Consider the following 19,527-nt stretch of genomic DNA (forward strand, 5'->3'; position numbering starts at 1 on the left):
CTTGTTTTGTCCTCAATGATGTGCTCTTTCATGTGTCCTTTCATGTCTAATTATGATTGAAATACTGTCCGTTTGAGGGCTCAGGGAAACTTTGAATTATGTTTAATTTGAGGGACTTTTTGCATCATTCTCAATTTAATTGAATTTCATGAAAAAGTAATAGTACAGTATGTCGAAAATATGAGAGTCATAGTAGACTTTGAACGAGCTGTCCTGGCTTTGCAACAGATTGATGCATAGGGAGGCGAAGTCCCGCCCATCTACTTCCGACCCATGGGACCTTATTTCGGAAAAATGATGTATTGAAGTCAAAGGGGAGAGAAAGATTATTGCGATCCCGTTTGAATTGTGCCACGAATTACACACATGATGTTTGTCAATCTTAAAAAATAATTTCCATGTCAAAAAAGTCACAGTTTGTCGTAAAACTGTTGAAATATAAGACTATAAAAAATACGCAACTAGAAAGACTACAAATCCCAGAGTCCCGGTCCCGCATGCTGGCTCTTATGAAACCGACTAACTCCCCTTGTGTGTATGTACAGCTCTCAGCATGCCCAGACTTGGAGTGATTTTCACCTCGTTTAATACTTTTCGCCTCATTCTGAAAGAAAGGAGTGAAATGTGCCAACGTGACGGCCGTCTTGGTGTGTGGTGCGAGACGGGAGATGTAGTTCATTGAGCGGTTTCACACAAAAAGTGTTACTTCACAGTTTTACGACACATTCTTATTTTTTTGACTTGAAAAATTATTTTTTAAATTATCAAACGTGTGTAATTCGTGGCACAATTCAAACGGGATCGAAAGATAATCTTTCTCTCTCCATTGACTTCAATGCATAATTCTTCCGAAATAAGGTCCCATGGAGGTCCCCCGGAAAGGGAGGGACTTCGCCTCTCTATTGCCTTTGAATGCAACATTTATATATTGACGTTTTCTGGCTCTCATGGCACTTTTAGTGATAAACAGATTGGATATATTGCATTGTTACTACACTAGACAAGGACACATTTATATTGGATTTTTGTCCACCTTCACTTTCATAAGGTTATATATATATATATATATTTTTTTTTTAATTCAAAACTCTTTAATTTGTTCAATTGCTTCCTTGTCATGTGACCTAATGATTCCTATTCTAAGACAACACCTTTTCATTGGATTTGTAGTCATTGAGTCAAAAGAAACTCCTGAATTTGCATTAAAGACAAAAAACATTCAATTCCAATAAAAAAAGCACACCCTCCTTGTCTAATGTAGTTATAAGAAGCGTGTGGCGCAGTGGGGTAGTGCGCTGATCTTCGAATCAGAGGGTAGCAGGTTCAAACCCCACTGCAGTCAGCATGTCGTTGTGTCCCTGAGACACTTCACCCCAAATTGCTCCTGTGGGGATTGCCCACAGTACTGAATGTATGTAAGTCGCTTTGGATAAAAGCGTCTAACAAGTGACATGTAATGTAATAATATCCGGCAATAATTGTTTGTCAATGGGTCACATGACATGGGTCAGAGGAGAATGTGTGTGTGTGGAGCCCCCTGCTGGCACATTAATGAACTGTTAGTTGGAGCTCTAATATAACAAAGTAGGATAATTATCACAACACAATCGGTGCCCATAAAAAAAAGGAGTTTTGTCGTTGAAATTCTTTATTTACCTCCCGCAGCAACAGTGTACACAAAAATAAAATTCTCTGACTTACAAAGAAAAGACAGAACCAGTGCAGAATGTCATAAAGTCCATAACTACATTCAAAGATCTTTTCCTAAACCACAAAGATAAAGTACAGCGGGTTACACAATCAGCAGTTCTCTCCACCGTCGCTCCGGTTTCTTTTTTTTTAATAAATCAATACACAGGCACAACACAAACTCAACACATGACAGTCAGCTGGAGTGATTCTCAACGACAGGAAGTGAAGCCTCTGCTCACACTAAAGTACTATGGGATGAAGTGGTTAGGCATGATGGGTAATAATAACACCACAACATATAATATCACCGTCTTGTGATTGTTATTTTTAAATGTGGAGAATTACATGAACTACATCCACCGCGGGGCATAAACAGAAGGGCAACCATGGCAACCATGCTCAGGGGTCTTCTTCGCTGCTTTTGGTGTATTTTGTGGCGCCACTTACAGGCCCGGCATATGGGTTAGTGCTAGATCGTATACCTCCTGGGTTTTAGGCGGAAGTGGCGTAACCTGCCACCCAGGACAAGAGACGAGCATGAATACATAATCTTTCCACAGAAATATCATAAATATAATATTTTGAGAATTCATAACTTTGGAGGACAGCAGGCTATTACCAATATTTAAAAAAAAATGACATCTCACAAGAAGAAAAGCACAGATAGGGTTTAACACTCAGAAAGCCACGAGTGCGTTTGATTTCGGATTACAGTGACTCACACAGTACAAGGTTTATTTAAAAAAAGGGGGGAGATTTTTTAGGAGTGTGCTCCCTCTCACTCCTGTTCACTGTCCTCCGGATGCCTGCAGGACTCCAGTCGCGAAGAGCCCATGCAAAATTAAATTAAATTAAATGTGTCTACTTTTACGACCAGATGTGCTGTCAGTTGCTGCAAAAGTTGCCCACTTCTCATCCACGATTACGTCACTTCCGCCGCCTAAAACCCAGGAGGTATACGATCTAGCACTAACCCCGGCATATGTACTACAGCGTCTCCAGCGCTTTCCAGCGGTCTCGTGTGAACGGAAGACTTTTATGATATCGTATTCGTTTGCGTGTAAATGGGGTCTTAGTGCTTTGGTGGAGACGAGTATAAAAGTCTGAATGCTGATGAGTTAATAACAATACTTAAAAGTTCTGTGATTTAGTGTTTGGAGACAGAAGAGCAACATGAACTGGAATCAGCAGCAGTGACAGAGGGCCTGCCCTAAAAGAAAATACATCAGCTGACAGGGAAGATAAACTATTTACATCAACTGTATAATTTATAAATACATTTTAAGTATAAATTAGAAAAATAAAACAAACCCTACTGTAGTTCAATCAGCTACTGCTACTCTCATTTTTAAAATGATTATTAACCCTCTGTATATTTGGTAAAAAAAAAAAAAGGCACAGCAATGAATTAGAGCGAATTATCCCTGCAAATGTCTACCAGGCACAAAACTAAATCCCCATTTCAACAGAAATTAAAATATAAATTAACGTTCTAACCTTTAAAATGAAATACAAACAACCCCCACACTCAAACAGCAGCTACACTAGCATCACCAGTTACAATTTCTTAAATAAATTAAGGCTTGTTTGCGTAACGTCATCAAAGAGAGCACCCTGATTTCACTTTCTATTCTTCAGGCAGCAAACATCGTACAGTCGCTTTCAAACATTCAGAGAACATCAATTCGGTTTTCTGCTGAGAGTTGGATGAGCAGAGCGATACCATTTACGTCTGAAGAGCTGTACCGGAAGTCCTTTTTCTAACAAGCAGAGCTTCTTTTGAGGGTTTCAAATATAGCTCTGAATGTCTTACAGTCATTTATTTGTTCACGTTTAAATACTGAATTTGACTTTTAGACTCAACAATGCTCGGAGATTATTGAACATGTTCGGCTCACCGATGCAACAAACAGTATAGTACTAATAATATTAGTGGAGTTTTATCTCTATCTGCAACTGTGCAGAAAAAACAGGTTTGAAGAGATGAATAGACCTGCAGGAAGAACACACAACTGGACAGCATTTAAATGTAGATTCAGAAATTGAATGCCAACGATATGTAAATGAAGCCTACTTATTTTCCGTGAACCCTAGTAGTTTTCTAATCCTTGGCAAAAATGGAATAAGTATTTTTTCCTGTCTTTAATTTGTAGTGTGTACCTTTAGTTCTCCTCTCCTCTCCTCTCCTCTCCTCTCCTCTCCTCTCCTCTCCTCTCCTCTCCTCTCCTCTCCTCTCCTCTCCTCTCCTCTCCTCTCCTCTCCTCTCCTCTCCTCTCCTCTCCTCCATTAGTCTCTAAATGTACAGCAGGTCTCGGCCCTGCGTCGCTGAGCTCCCAGCAGCCACCTGGGCCTCAGACTCCGCCTCCTCCCCCTCGTAGCTCTCGTACTCGATGGGCTTGGGGCAGCTGTACGGGTGGCCGTTGTCGTCGAAGAAGCGGCGGAAGGTGAACTCGTAGAAGGCGTGTTCGGGGTGTTTTCCGTTGCGGAACCAGCCGTTGAGCGTGTCGTTGAGGTTGTCCTCTCCGTCGCTGTCGCTGCTCCACATTTTATCGGGGTCCACGGGGTCGAAGTTGGAGGTGTCCGTGGAGTGAGCGATGGTGGGGACGTACGGCGCCGCCTGCTGCCGCAAGTCGCTGGAGAAATCAATGTTCTGGAAGAAGGGATGAGCTTTGATCTCGTCGGCGCCGCCCTTCCCCACGCGGTCCTCCGGGCTGCGGCACAACTTCACGATGAGATCCGACGCCTCGGGGCTGAGCTTGGCCAGCGGGGGAATGTTCAGCATGTTCTTCCAGTTTATCACCTGGTGACAGAGAGACGGTGAGAGAGTGAGGAACAATGCAGAATGCAGACGCATCACATTTCTCTGCGGGAGCTTCACATACCTTCATCTGCGTCTCCACAGGCGTGTTCGCCAAGAAGGGAGGCTGTCCGACAACCATCTCATACAGGATGACGCCCACACTCCACCAATCACACAGCTGGGTGTAGCCTGCAGGAGATTTAAGACATTCTTACATCAACAACATCTGTCAGCAATGTTTTTAAATCAGGGGTGTCCAAACTTTTTTCACAGAGGGCCAGATACAGAAAAATATACGAAGGGCTGGGCCGCTCACTAGAGGTATATCGCCTCATAAGATCAGTTATTAGTTGGCAAAATTAATCAAATGTAGGTCAATTATTCTTGTGAGTGTTGGCAGCTCATCCCTTAAACCAGAAGAAGAGTGATTATAATAAGGAGAAATAGGAAGGGTGTATTTCAAGCTTGTTATGTACTTAAAGGTCCCATGTCATGTTTTTCCGGTTATTACCCGTCCCCTTGTGTGTTATGAAGGTTTTTCTGCATGTAAACGGTCTGCAGAGTCACAAACCCTCAAAGTACACCCTGTAGCGAGTAAAACTCTAACACAGAAAAGACCTGTCCATGCTGCCCCAGAACGCCTCGTTGGAGATTTCTCTTTTTCCATTGTTTACTTCCTGGGTATAGTGACGTATTTGGGTATAGTTATGTAACGTCCGCGGAGCCGTTACGTTTGAACCAATCCGCGGACTTCCGCGGACGCGCACACACACACACACACACACACACACACACACACACACACACACACACACACACACACACACACACACACACACACACACACACACACACACACACACACACACACACACACACACACACACACACACCACACACACACACACACACACACACACACACACACACACACACACACACACACACACACACACACACACACACACACACACACACACACACACACACACACCACACACACACACACACACACACACACACACACACACACACACACACACACACACACACCAGGACATTGCGAGGCTCTCTGCTGCGAGGAGCGGGACACTGTGAGCTGGCTCACTGGTGTGGGGTCGGCGAGACAGCGAGACAGCGAGACACCGCGGAACTCAGCCTGGGCACACACACAAACTCCCAGCCAGGCTGCGGGTGTGTGTGTGTGTTTCGGGCTGGGTTTCGCTGTGTCTCGCTGTCTCACAGACGGCCACTGCTCACAGGGAGGGAGGGGGTGCAGGAGCTCCAACAAGCCGTTTAGGACAGAGAGTGAATACACATACTATACAGAGATGCTGTATGAGAAACCAATGTGAGTTTGGAAAATTGCACAATATACATTTATTTTAGTAGACCTCAACAATGGAGTTATGATCAGTAGAAATGGCCATGACATGGGACCTTTAAGTAATTGGGCTTTTTGTTATCAACAAAGATTTGTTTGAACATTTTTCCAACTTTAACTGACTGAATTTGTTTGAAAAGATGTCTTATTAACACATGAATACTGTGCGATATATTTTCACATATATATTTAAGAAGTACAATATAAGACAAGCACAAGTTTAATCTGTGAGCCGTATTCCATTATACTTTTTTTAATATGCTGAGGGCCGATTCAAAATGGTCCGCGAGCCGCATTTGGCCCCCGGGCCGTAGTTTGGACACCCCTGTTTTAAATGTTACATTCACTTTTGAAGATACATTCTGTTATCTGTCAAGAATACAAATGACTAATTAATTGCATTCAAATCAACATTGCAGCTCAACATAAAGCAATGATCGTATGACCGTAATCAAACAAATGTTATTTACTTGATGCTTCTTGAGAAGACAGTTGTCTCCCCTATATCCTTCAGTCCTTGTTCAAACGTTAGTATAACAAGACAATACACATTCTGGAAAGACACTAGTAATAAAGCGAGTTTCAGGGTATCCTCTGTACCTGTTCGGAGCAGCACTTCTGGAGCGATGTAGTTGGGCGTCCCGACCAGAGAGTGGGCCAGACAGCGCTGGTGCTCCCGGGCCTTCCTCCGCTCCAGAGGCTTCAGGCGCTCCGTGCAGCGGCAGTCCGTCTCGTCCTCCCACTCCTTACTGAAGTCCATGCTGTCCTGCCTCACATGGTCACCTGGAGACACACCAAACATCATTAAACCCATCAGCTGGGTTCTGTTTTCACAGGCATGTGAATTAATAAAAGGAAGGGTGTAAATGTAAACAACTTGATATGGTCCCTACATTTAGTATTTTCATGGTTTCCATAATATTCACTGAATGACTTTCACGGTCTGGTCAGTTTTTGAAAGCTAATAGGGACTTTTTGGTATTGAAATGCCGATACACCCCACAGTCGTATTCATTTCATACTGAAAGGACAGCAAAAGAGAAATGTATTCTTGGCAGGAGGAACACGCTGGAAATTATACAAAGCTGCTGTTCTGCTGAATACTTTGAAATATTTTTTTAATTACTTATATATCTAGGGATGGGTACCGAGCCCCGGTATTAAACGGGCCCCGGGGCTGAATTATTAAAGACCGTGGTACCGTTAAGCTCCGACGTTATCGGTCTTTTTATCAGTACTGGAGACATTTAAAAAAAATATGTCATATATATTATTGCTACACAAACATTATATTGCAGTCTTAGTGTCGCCAACTCCGTTTCTAATACGCAATAAGACTGCAAAATGCGTCTATGATTATTTTTAGTATTTTCGATTTTTCCAATCCAGACGAGAGATCTCTCTCCCGCCTGTGTGCGAGGGGGCGGGGCAGTTTACACACACGCAGCTGCTACATGCAGCAACACACACACACACACGGAGGAGATGGCGGAGAGAACGCGCTCCGAGGTGTGGTTAAACTTTACCCGTCTCGATGTGGACAATGCTCGTTACCAAAAGTGCAATAAGAGTTTAGTATCTAAGGGCGGTAACACGAGCAATTTGTCTAAACATTTAGCAAAAGTGCTCCACATTCAGACGGAGAACTGTCTGTCTAGTAGCTCTGTAGCCCCATCCACGAGTAACGTTTCCACGTTAGGTGTTATGTATGCTAGCAGCAACACACGGAGTTAACTCAATGATACAAACATGGGTTACTGATTAGAGGGAACTGAGGTATTTAGTTTGTTAAAGTTTCAGCTATTCTGTTTACAGTTCTGTCATCAGATTATTTAATACGATTTGTTAAAACATTGTTTCTTTTGATGTGAAATATTATTTATTTAATTTAAATAAAAGCAATGTTAGTTTTGTTCACAATTTGTTTACCTTATTTTTTTCTCCAAAAGAACCGACAAGAGTAAAAAGTAAAAAGACCGGATCGATAAGCGGTATCGATAAAAGTAGTAGTACCGTAAAAACCTTAACGATACCCATCCCTACTTATATCACATAGCACATACATGGATGAACTTGTAGACTCAGAGAGAGACCTTCATTTGTATGGCTTATTATACCATGCCTTGTTTTAGTTTTTATATTTTGACATACTATGAACACGAGTCATTATACTACATGTGGTCCAGCGCTCTAATACACTCTCTTTGTACTCTAGAGGGTGAATTAAACACTCAAGTTGAACTCTTAAATATAAGAAAAGTAACACCCACCACTCTGGTAATACTTGGAGTCGTGCGTCCAGCGGAAGCCGGTGCACAGGCCGAAGTCGGTCAGTTTGATGTGTCCGTCCCGGTCTATGAGGATGTTGTCGGGCTTGATGTCTCGGTGGATGAAGCCCATCTTGTGGACGCTCTCCACGGCGCAGGTGAGCTCGGCGATGTAGAACTGGGCGAGTTCTTCTTTGAAGATTCCCAGCCGGATGAGGAGGCTCATCATGTCTCCTCCGGGGATGTACTCCATGACAAAGTACAGGTTGTCCCTGTCCTGGAAGGAGTAGTAGAGACGCACCACCCACTCGTTGTCGGCCTCGGCCAGGATGTCCCTCTCAGCCTTCACGTGGGCCACCTGGTTCCTCAGCAGCACGTCCTTCTTGCGGAGCGTCTTCATGGCGTACATCGCTCCGGTGTCCTCTTTCCTGGCCAGGCACACCTCTCCAAACGCTCCGATGCCGAGCATCTTGATTCGTTTGAACATGGATTTGTCCATCTTGGCTCGCTTTAGCCGGATGTAGTTGGACTCTTTCTGGCAGAGCATCATACGCATCTGCTCCTGAGCTTCTGAAGACAAGCCCACCTGAGCACAGGACAGTCAAGAGTGATTCAAATGGCCCACATCATCTCAAAATGTCAAAAAAAAAGGTTGAATTTAAAACACAAATGGAGTCCTGGTTAGAATAAGTTATAAACTGGCATTAAGGCAGTCAACCGGTGCAAACATGGTGTTTTTTCCTCATGAGTTATAACCTTCAATTTAGTCCAAAACAAAGATGTGTGAGATGGAGTGGCATGCATTTCCTTTGGCCACATGCTGCATTATGCACATTTATAAAAACACTAACAACAGCTTACTTGAATAACTGAAGTGTGTGGACTACTCTGTGTCACAAGACAGCACAGATACCTTTACCTTTTTAGTTCAGCTGTTAGTGACCGCGAGGAGAGAAAAGAAGAGAAAGAACAGCTAAGAAATATAGAACAGCATGAAAAAGACACGTTTAATACAGTGATGATAGCAGGGGGGAGAAGTTTGGAAAGAGTAGAAAGTATTTCAGCAAAATGTGAAACATATTTATTTAACTTCATAAGAAATGATGTGATGAAGGATATTCCTCACCCTTTGCATCTCACTTTCCAGCTGCTTCCTCCTCCGAATCCTCGTCTGATGGTTCTTGAGGATGTTCTCCACATGCTGCTCCATGAAGAACTTGAAGGCCTGGGGGGAGTACAGAGCGACTCGTCCTGACTCCCCTCTCGGCTCTTCGTCCCTCTTGTTGCGACGCACGGGAACGGGTGACGTCGTGATTTGCTTCTTCTCCTTCTCCGTCGCTGTGGCGCTTTCCGTGGTTTTGTCCCGGGAGCTGTCGTTGCTGCTGCTCTCCGCCTCAGCCGCCTCCTCTCGGCCTGAGTTTCGCTTGTTGACCCCCGGATCGTAGGCAGGTGGGGCGGATGCAGCCTGCTGTTGGAGGAGATGCTTGGGGTAAGGTGGAGGGGGGCCCTGGTAGCTCGGGACCTCTGCTACAACAGGGATCTGGGGTACAGGGGCTGGGGGTTCTGGGTAAGCAGGAGCAGCTTGAAGGGGTGGGGGCGGCTGCTGCATCCATGGAGGGTGCGTGGGGGCGAAGGCAGTGAGGAGCTCAGGTTTCTGCACGCGCATGCTTTTGACCGGCTGCAGGATGGGGGCCTGTGTGATGGCCGTGACGGTGGTGGCGGAGGGCTGGGAGCTGGACTGGTGGGCCGCTCTGCTGTTCAGCTGGTGGTTGTTGAAGGAGTTGGAGCGGGGGGGCACGTTGTGTTGCCACGACGGAGACAGGTCCTGGGTGCTGCTGTTTCCAGAGGGCTGGCTGGGGGCCCAGGACTGAGGAGGACCTATGTTGTACAGGTCAAGGTTGTAACTGTGCCTGTTGGACACCATCATGGACGTAGGGATGTTTCCACCGTTGGCGTACGAGGGAGAGGAGGCGGGTCCTCCTGACTGCTGATCAGTGGGACTGTGCCTGCTCTGGTTGACCGCGTACGGAGGGGGGGGCTGTCTGCTGCCGGCTGCGATGTAGTCCGGCTGGGCGGAGCCATTCTGAGACCAGCTAGGGGGGGGGAAGGTGAACTTGTTGCCCCCAGAGCTTTGCATTATGATGGGTTGGTGACCCACAGGGACCGGGCTGATCCCACGCTGATTCTGAGGGGCTGATGACTGGTACCCGTCAGGCCAGGCCCCCTGAGGCCCCGGAGAGATGCGGGCCCCGAGGTAATCCATGTTGCCGGAGTAGCGCTTGGTTGATGGGTCCCAGGATGATGTATTAGGCATGGCGCAGCGGTTGGGAGGAGGTGTGACACTGCGCACCTGAGGCGGGAGGGGAGGGTTCACTCTCTGGTTGTTAGCGGTGGGAAAGGAGGGAGGGGGCCCCGGGCTGTCTGAGCGGTATATCACTCCATCCACTATGACGTGACGAGGGGCCAAAGACTCCTTAGAGCCTTTCCAGCTCGGCCTCCTCAGCACAGGCTGCGAGATATGAGAACTTCCTACAGACACACAAAAAAGAGGAAAAGAATACAATTAGTTATACATCTTAGAAACTAAAATAAATAGGTGGAACTATGTTTTTTTACACACTTTAAAATGTGTAAAATGCATACATGAACACAAATAAATGATGTCCTCTCACACACCAGAGTCATGTTCCCAATACAACATTTAAAAAAACTTAGAATTTCCTAAATCAAAGTGGTAAATTAACAAGAAAAAAGTCCTTTAAAAAACTTGAGTATTCTCTGAGATCATTATTACAAAATGCAGGTGTACTATTTTCCCACCAGGATTTAAAAGGTGAAGCAAACAAACCTAAAAATACTTAATGATACCAGCAGTGCACCTGTCAATGCATTATGTCATTATGATTGAAAACAAAAACCTAATTTCCGCTCTACTTTTTTCCATTATGTGATACAGTGACTCATTCTTTTATTGTCAGCATGTTTTGTCATTTCTTTAAGCAAATGTTCCAAATCCTGCCAACAATATCAAGGTTAGATGAAAACGCCCGGAAAGGGAATAATAGAGGAAGCCTAGCATTGAGTCCCAGTGGACAATTACATACCTGGGGCTTTCAGACCGGTAGAGTTGGGGTTGGCAGCAAGCTTCTGTTCCCTCATCGGGTCCTGGTAGATCACCTTACCACTGTAGTCTATAACTGCGCCCATACTGCGACTGTTGCTCTGTTTACAAAGGCATAAAAACAACAGTTAACATTAAGAGTTTGGGCAATCAAAGCTTGATTATCTGTAAATACATTTAACATTGGATTGCTTGTTTTGCCAACAGTTCATTCATGCTTCTTTACAGTCTTGAAATGTCATGTAGATGGTACCAAAAGAGAACAAGTATTTCACTTATGGATTTATCTATACATAATTTTTTGGATTATTCAATTAATTGTTTTGTCTATAAAACATGTTGTCTTTTTTTGCCAAAACAAACAGTCAAAAAGCCAGAGATATTCAGTTCACAATGAAATAAAAACAAATTCTGACATTTGAGAAGCCCTAACAAGAGATTGCTTTGTTTAATTATTCATTTATAAGAACAATGGCAAATTGTCTCCAACTAATGTAATAGCTATTTACGAACTAAACATTTGCTCCAACTAAAAATAGTGCACTGCATATGCCAGGGTGCATTCTCTGTGTCAAAACAAGTGGCGACTGCCAACTAAAAAAGTACTTTGTATTGTCACCTGACAAGCTCGAAATTCCACTTTGCATATTTCTCATTTTTCAAATAATTCTCCAGTAAACAAAGTGCACTTGGCTCTTATTCTCTATAACAGAGTTATGTTTAGAATCAAATTCCTCCACATTCCTTCACAAACACCTGTCTGAGTGACAAATAAAAGATGAAAACATCTTACCTCGTCGAACCCAGCGCAGGGAGTTTCCAGAGACATGTGTTTGTTCCCCTCAGGTCCTGAAGTACTCGGCTCATTGGCAAAAGGCATCAGGGACTTGCGGATCTCCTGTAAGGCCTTGTGGTAGGGGTGTTTGGGGTTGCTGCATCGCCCCTGTTGCCTTGAGTCCTCCGGAGGCATTTTTACAGCCCCTCCAGAGTCTGCTTTAGGGGGGTCCGATTGTCTGGATAAATTGCGCAGACTGTTCCTTATTTCCTGCAGCATGTGTTGGCTGTTGGCGCTGTAGTTGCTGGCAGGAAACGTTTTGGGTCTCGCCTGTCTGTATCCTTCGGGTTTCTCCCCTCTCTTCATGTAAGAGCATGTATGATGACGATGAAGGGGATGAAGAGGATGCCACTCAGTCCAGCGTAGCAGTAAAGGGTAGCAGGATGTCTGCACTCACATCTGCATGCTGCTGACAGGAATGTACAATATGAGATGAGCAAGCAACCAAAACACACGTCATGTTACCAAACAGGTTAGGCATATATGATGTGTGGAAGTACTAATTGACAGATAGTATCAGGTAAATAATAGCAAAGATGAGGCAAACTGTATGATCAAATGAACCTATATTGTTAATAGTAATTCATTAGATTAACTCAAGTACAATTTTGAGAAATGTTTGCTACTTTGTACTTTTGTCCTTCTACCCAACCACAAAACGTAAATTGTGTACTTTTATTCCATTACATAATAGAAATACCTTCAGTTACTTTTCAAATGTGGATTAATGATATGAAATAGATAAACACTTAAATAAGACTTTAGTTACACCTGGAGTAACATCCACAAACTACACTGCAGCATATAGTCATTAAAACTAGCTGCACCTTTACCAGCTTTGATAACACTTTAATGCATCAATATTTATAATCAAAACAGATCATATATTATTTTGAAATGGGCACATTTGCATAATTATTACATAATTATATAAGTAATTTAGATGCATGTACTTTTACTTCATTGGAATTTTGAATTACTTATAACAGAGTAGCCTATTCCTACACTTTGGTACTTCTATTTTTACTTAAGTAAAAGGTCTGAGTACTTCTCCCACCACTGATTCACGTTAAGGTTCTCTCGTTATTCAAACCTTAAGGTTAAGAAAGATTCCTCAGAATAAAGACTATTCCCAAAACAAAACACCTGCCTGTACACTTGCTAGCTTCGTTAGCAGCACAGGCTAACACAGCGCTACACTACAGCTCATTCACGAGTAGTGTGAAATAAAATGCTAGAGTTGTTTCACACATTCACCTAAATGACTTTTACTTATTGACCCAATGTTCTCCCAATATTACAATTTAACTTTGAATATAATCCAATAGCGCAGAAGCACATCCATGGCCTGTGTAAAAGGCATCCATTTGCTGCTATGCTAACTAGCTGCTAGCTCGGAACAGCAACAGTTAGATAGCCGTTAGCCGCGTCTGACAACTTACCGATATCTGTAAAATCCGCTTTCTTTTGACACTTGTACTTCTTTGGCAACGACCGATATTTTCGTTGACCTTTTACGGAAACAAGGACGTACAACTTTAACTTAAAATGTCCTGGTCCTGTTGACCTGGCTGTTTCTAGTCGTGTTGGATTCCTGGGATGTCTGAATGACAAGTACAACACAACAGAACGGTTCACACGAAGGAACGCGACACACTTCCGGTAATTGTGGATTAAACAATAAAAGTGTTTTTGTTTTAGCATTTCTTTTTCAATCCTGCTGACAGAAAACACACGTATTTTTCAGGAACATTTAAACACAGGTCACAAATAATACAACTGTATGACCCATGGTAGTAAGTACCAATCTCCTTGAATTTGTATCTTTACCCCATTTTCCTTCAAAACAACTCTGGGCCATGGATTCAGCTGTAAACAATGAAAACAAGAGTATTTAACCACTTAATATGAAATGTAGACAGTAACTGCAGCTACAATATTTGTATTGAGTACTGGAAGGGGGGGGCATTGTTAGATTCTGTGACATAATCAAAAAATAACAACTAAGGAAATGTAAATGGGGGATTACAAATTGTCACACTTGTACAAAGCATTGCACACAGTCAAATGTAGCCTCTGCATTTAACCAACCCTAGTATTAGGAGCAATATGAACTACATTGGATTCTTACTTTTAATACAAAACTTTTAATGGACACATTAGACATCTGTATAAGGCATTTTTATTCATTTATTTCAAAACGTTTTAAATGAAATCCATACAAAAGTACTGTAGAGTTGAACTACTGTTTGTGGAATGATCTACAAAAACCTAGATTCATTGATGAATCCATCCAGAAATGCGCAAAAATACTGTGTATGCACCATTATATGACATGACAAATACACAATTTAACCAAAATGTCAACAGTAGACTTTTGAACACAGTTTTTTTGAGGCACCTTGTATGATCAAATGAGACAATAAAACCTATGTGGTGACAGCAATTGACGGCAAATAAAGAGATCTTGTTCAGTAAAGGAACAACTCTTCTAAACGGGGACTTGACTGTTGACAAAAATTGCTTCTCCGTCAGTCCCGCAGACAAGACATTGTCCAAGTACATCCAGGCTGTTGACGGACAGCGTCTGGCTGGGCAACATGTGAGTCGTCTCCACGCGGCCTTTACTGGAGTCTCCGCTCAGCCACGCGCTGATGAGGGACTGGTTTCCTCCAGCCGGGGCCATCGCACTGCGAGATATCATGCTGTTGTTCCTGCCACCTGGAAAACAACAATGAAACAATCAATTAACATTTTAGAAGATAATTCATCCCTTCAAGGAGTTTATGTTTTGGTTTCTTTCTTAGCTGGATTACTGGAAAACAACTGGTCGAATTTTTATGAAACGTGGGGAGAGGGTGAACCATGGGCCAAGGTTCACGATGTTATTTCAGTCTAAGCATTTCATATTTGTACATATTCACATGATAATAAAGTGTCTTGTGGTTTTATTAAATGTATGTTAAGTATGTTAAATAGTTTTAGTATTGAAGTACATAATAAATGCACAACTGAGATGATGAAGTTCCAGTGAGCCCTTTTAGTTCGTAGCATTTTGCTCTGCCAGCGTTTTAGCTCTTGGTTATCAGTATCACGTCAGCTGTCTCAGTGTTTTTGTTGTTGCTCTGACAACCAAAAGATTACAGTCACAGTTGTATGACTAATATATTAAATACATATACATGTTGTGATTAAAATGTAGTTTTTAATCAAATGATTGTGCTGCAACTGCAAACTTTTAATGCAGCAGCTTGCAGATAAAATCTTGTTGCGGCTTTAGGAGGCCAGATGATGTCCACAGAAACACTTGCCTTGTAAGAAGGAGGGCATGTCTGACTGTGCGGACGTCTCCCAGTGCAGCAGTGAACCGTCCTCTGAGCAGGTGAACAGATGATCTGGGTTCGACGGGTGGAAATGGACTTCCCACACTGTAAAGAAAAGCAAAGAAAAACCGTACATCAATAATAAAAAAAGTCATTGCCAAAGAGAATGATAATTTAACATAGTTAGTAGGCAATTTGATTCAACTGCCTATAAAAAAGGCTTTCCTTGCTTTGATTTAAAAATAAAGAATGTGTCATACACACAACAATTACAGTGGAAATATTCCTTTCTTATTCACGTTGAAAACCAGTGTTAAATTAATGAGAAATACAAACGTAAAAATCAATGTTCAAGCATTTATTTACCCCATCTTTGATGTGTTCAAAACAAAAACTGTAATACCTTTCCCTTACCCCCTACCACAATGTAAAAAAAAAAAAACAGAAATAAGAAATCCAACTAAACTCTTACTTTCAGCAGAGTGAGCCTCCATGAGTGAGAAGGGTGTGCTGCCTTGTCTTATATCCCAGACACAGAGCATGCCGTCCTGCCCCCCTGTGGCAACAATGTGCTGCTGGTTGGGATGTCTGTCCACACAGTGCAGAGGGACTCTATCCCCTGACCTGGGAAGAATAACAAGTTATTATAAAAATCAGATCAGAAGAACAAATGTGGATAAATGATATTTTTGTTTGTGGAAATCTTACAAGGAGAGAATCTGGGATGGCGAGTTGCTCTGTTGCCTGAAGTCCCACAGCTTGAGTTGGCCGATGGAGTTCACCGTCAAAATCTCTGTGGTCCTCAGGTAGGTCACAGCATGAATCGTGCTGCTGTCCGCATTCTCTGTCAAAGTACAACAAAATACACATTAGACACATTATAGTGTTCAACTTTTATGATCTGGAGGTGTTATGATATTCTAAAAAATGTAAAGACTGTTTTTAATATGTTTTGGGGCTTTTTGTAATGATAATAGTATTAGTTTATTAGTTCTAATACTAATAGTAACAAAAACCTTTATTTTTTTCATTCAATGAAACCAAAAAGCAGCATCAATAGCAAAAAGTAATAGAGGAGGAAAACCAACACAACTAAACACACCATTAGACAAAGGTACCAATTAAGAACAGATCAACCCTTTATAAAATGTGAAAGTGCATAGGGAGTGATTCACATAAAAGCCTATTCATAAAAGTGTGTATTTAAAGATCAAGCTGGCTTTGCAGGCTTAACATCCCTCGCTCTACCAAGTTATCTCCCGGGATGGGATATTTCATATCATGACACTATCATTATGTTAACCTCACCTATGACTCTAACGACTCCCTCCTGGTCGGCTCTGAAGACGACGATCCTTCCATCTTCACCGACCGTGACGATCTCAGGACTGCTGCACACGACCCCAGTACAGGGAGCGTTGTCACATGGGTAACAATGAACTCCTGGCCAGCGCTGAGAAACTGATATCGTCTGTAGTCAACAAATAAATTTTTATATTTACCAAACCAGAAGTATGTAACATATCCAGTTTGTCCAACATTCACCTCCTTGAAGTGCAAAATATTTGTGTAGCTGCTCCCTGGTATGTTGATGGAATTTAAAGGGGACCTATCATGCAAAATGCACTTTTTCATGTCTCTTCTACATCAACATGTGTCCCCTCTGTGTAAAGACACTCTGAAAGTTTCAGGAAAAAAGATTCTCTCACTTTTTGTCCTGATCCATTTATATAAAAACCTGTCTGAAAATGAGCTGATCAGATTTTGACCACTTTATGATGTCATAACGATTTTTTTGGAACCAAACACTTCAGAGACATGTTCTGTATATATCTGAGACCTATAATATATTGATGAAAAACAGTATAATAGGGGACCTTTAAGATATGATAAATAAAGGTGTTTACAGTAATTAATTACATCTTGAGGACATGAGGATGTGTAACGCTTTCACAATATGCAAATGCTCTCATAAATACAAAGCTAGGTAAATCTAACCCTTAGATATCCCTAGCTAAAATCAAGTTATTGTACCATTTATACTTTCATACAATACTTACTGTGTGGAGGTTTAAGGTAAGAATCATACACAGCTGACTATCATGTACTGACTCATTTGAAAAAGCCAAAACAAAAATGTATAAAAGTTAAAAGTAAATGTATTGAAAAGCTTTGGAAAGACAATTAACATGTGCAATACATTTAAGGGATTGTGTGGGTATATAAAATGCATAAATAATGTTTATTTCTTTTCTTTTTTGTGTACAAATGTAATGAAAACTGTACAAAATAATTAATGTCATGTATGTTAAAAGAGTCAGGAAAACCATTAAGTGTGAAAAAACCCACTTCATTGCACTTAATGAATGCTGTGAATGTCAGTAATCTCTCCTAATGTTATAGGTTCAATAAAGACATCCTCCATGAAACACTTTGCATCTGAAAAACATTTTTGCCGGTACGTACCTCACTGTTTTGGTGGTGGCGGAAGATGGTTACTGCTCCAGTTGACGATGTTGTGACGATTTTGTCTTGGTCCAAAAACTGAAAAACAAAGCAATAGTCTTATTGAACGAGGGATCAGAAGAGAAAAAAAGTTGCATCTGCATTATCTCGAAAACTGGTTAGAGCAACATTTCAGATTAACAGATCAACAAGTATTCTTTTCTTTAGTATCAACAATGATTAAGATGAGTTTCTTACCTGAAGATCCAGAACATCTCCATCATGCTTGTGTTCACATAAAAGCTGTGGGTCTCCTTCAAATTCATCATCCAATGCAGAGCTTCCATGATTCCCAATTGACCAAAAGGAAATCTTGTTATCCTATATAAAAACACATTCATTAGTAATTGATGTACAATTTGAACTTGTTTTAAAAGTTGTAATGTGAAGCACAGAAGAATAGACAATAATCTAACTGACAGTTATCATAATAAGGAAATGTTTTGGTCACTATGCCATGTATCTCCTTCTATTTAGTAAGAATTAGAAAGAAATAGCATGGCTTAAGTGTGTGGTAAGTCTAACATGACATCCCTACAGCTAATACAACATGTGTTTATGCACTAGCTGCATGCCTTAAGGTATATTACTCGTTTTAAGTCATGTTTGAGCGTCTGTGTGACACGCGAAAAAGCCCAAACCATATAGAATTCATACATATTTCGATGAATGATTGCAGCATCATAATATGACAGACAACTTTCCAACCTCGTTATCCCAGGAGCCAGTCGCAAAGATATCTGGTTGCTGCAAAGTGGAATGAGATACGGGTCGCCATCTGGTTTTACTGATTTTCTGGGACACGTACTTAGCATTTACACTCTCCATTGAAACAGTTTCACACACTTTAAATAAAAAAAATAACGATTGCTAGTGTTAGCTTAGCATTCGTGGGGAAAACCAAATCCGGTGCGTACGCGCCTCACTACTTTGTACGTAGCTACGGTGGCCCAGCAAGGTCAAACCAGCAAATCAGACGACTTTTCGCTAATTTACTATTAACAAGTTTTAAAACATTTGTGCGAATTTTCTCAATATTTGGGGCAAATACATGCTATTTACCTGGTTTTCTGTAGTATATAATATATGAATAATATTCTGAAATTGAATATATATGTTAAAAACTTAATATAATTACAATTAGATCATTATTTTTCTTTTCAAAAATGTTTTTTCAACAGTAGGCCTATACATAGAAAAAAACGTTTTATGTTTAAAATCCTGTACACTTATAAATATATAGTATGATAATTATATAAGCAAATAAAATGGATAAACCATTTCCTGAACAGAACATATTATTATAAAATGATTAAAATAAAATGAACTCCCATTGCATAAATTGTGAAAAATGATATTAATTATTATTATTTTTTAACAGACGTATTTACAATAGCTACATACTGTCATTGTTTTAAATAAATAAATAAAAAATCACTAGCTAGTGTCGCACTCATACACTGTTGTCGCACTCCATCTACCGGCCACCGTCTATGCGGCAAATGTAATTGTGAGTAAGCTATGCTCCTTCTTTTTTATTGTACACTTAACCTTAGCTGAGGCTTTAATTTAAAACCATAAATAAAATATGAATAGTGTA

At 41.5% G+C, this 19,527-nt stretch overlaps 2 protein-coding genes across 3 annotated transcripts; both read right to left on the reverse strand.

The window, feature by feature from the left end:
- Positions 1 to 3,925: 3,925 nt before the first annotated feature.
- On the reverse strand, positions 3,926 to 13,714 carry lats1 (large tumor suppressor kinase 1). 2 transcript variants are annotated; one of them, XM_034135583.1, is made up of 8 exons: positions 13,542 to 13,714; positions 12,058 to 12,505; positions 11,248 to 11,365; positions 9,270 to 10,672; positions 8,147 to 8,729; positions 6,477 to 6,659; positions 4,575 to 4,681; positions 3,926 to 4,492 (listed from the first exon to the last, which is right to left on the reverse strand). In XM_034135583.1, exons 2-8 carry the CDS (start codon positions 12,403 to 12,405, stop codon positions 3,986 to 3,988), a joined length of 3,249 nt encoding a protein of 1,082 aa, XP_033991474.1. In that variant the 5' UTR covers positions 12,406 to 12,505; positions 13,542 to 13,714; the 3' UTR covers positions 3,926 to 3,985. The 2 variants fall into 2 exon arrangements, with proteins under 2 accessions (XP_033991474.1, XP_033991475.1); XM_034135584.1 differs by having other exon boundaries at positions 12,058 to 12,508.
- A 555-nt stretch (positions 13,715 to 14,269) lies between these two features.
- Positions 14,270 to 18,881, reverse strand: nup43 (nucleoporin 43). Its single transcript, XM_034135473.1, has 8 exons — positions 18,636 to 18,881; positions 18,126 to 18,248; positions 17,889 to 17,966; positions 16,731 to 16,893; positions 16,131 to 16,266; positions 15,895 to 16,046; positions 15,411 to 15,527; positions 14,270 to 14,820 (listed from the first exon to the last, which is right to left on the reverse strand). Exons 1-8 carry the CDS (start codon positions 18,753 to 18,755, stop codon positions 14,591 to 14,593), a joined length of 1,119 nt encoding a protein of 372 aa, XP_033991364.1. The 5' UTR covers positions 18,756 to 18,881; the 3' UTR covers positions 14,270 to 14,590.
- Between the last annotated feature and the right edge of the window lie 646 nt (positions 18,882 to 19,527).

This window comes from Trematomus bernacchii, unplaced genomic scaffold (assembly GCF_902827165.1).
Source record: "Trematomus bernacchii unplaced genomic scaffold, fTreBer1.1, whole genome shotgun sequence".
Lineage (NCBI taxonomy): Eukaryota > Metazoa > Chordata > Actinopteri > Perciformes > Nototheniidae > Trematomus > Trematomus bernacchii.

Coding starts and splice junctions, on each gene's coding strand:
- lats1 (XM_034135583.1), bottom strand. CDS start 12,405: ATGAAGAGAGGGGAGAAACCCGAAGGATACAGACAGGCGAGACCCAAA. Junction 10,673..11,247: donor TACCGGTCTGAAAGCCCCAG/GTATGTAATTGT, acceptor GTGTGTCTGTAG/GAAGTTCTCATATCTCGCAG. Junction 4,682..6,476: donor AGAAGTGCTGCTCCGAACAG/GTACAGAGGATA, acceptor AATCTCCTGCAG/GCTACACCCAGCTGTGTGAT.
- nup43 (XM_034135473.1), bottom strand. CDS start 18,755: ATGGAGAGTGTAAATGCTAAGTACGTGTCCCAGAAAATCAGTAAAACC. Junction 16,047..16,130: donor CCATCCCAGATTCTCTCCTT/GTAAGATTTCCA, acceptor TATTCTTCCCAG/GTCAGGGGATAGAGTCCCTC. Junction 15,528..15,894: donor GGAGGCTCACTCTGCTGAAA/GTAAGAGTTTAG, acceptor TTTTCTTTACAG/TGTGGGAAGTCCATTTCCAC.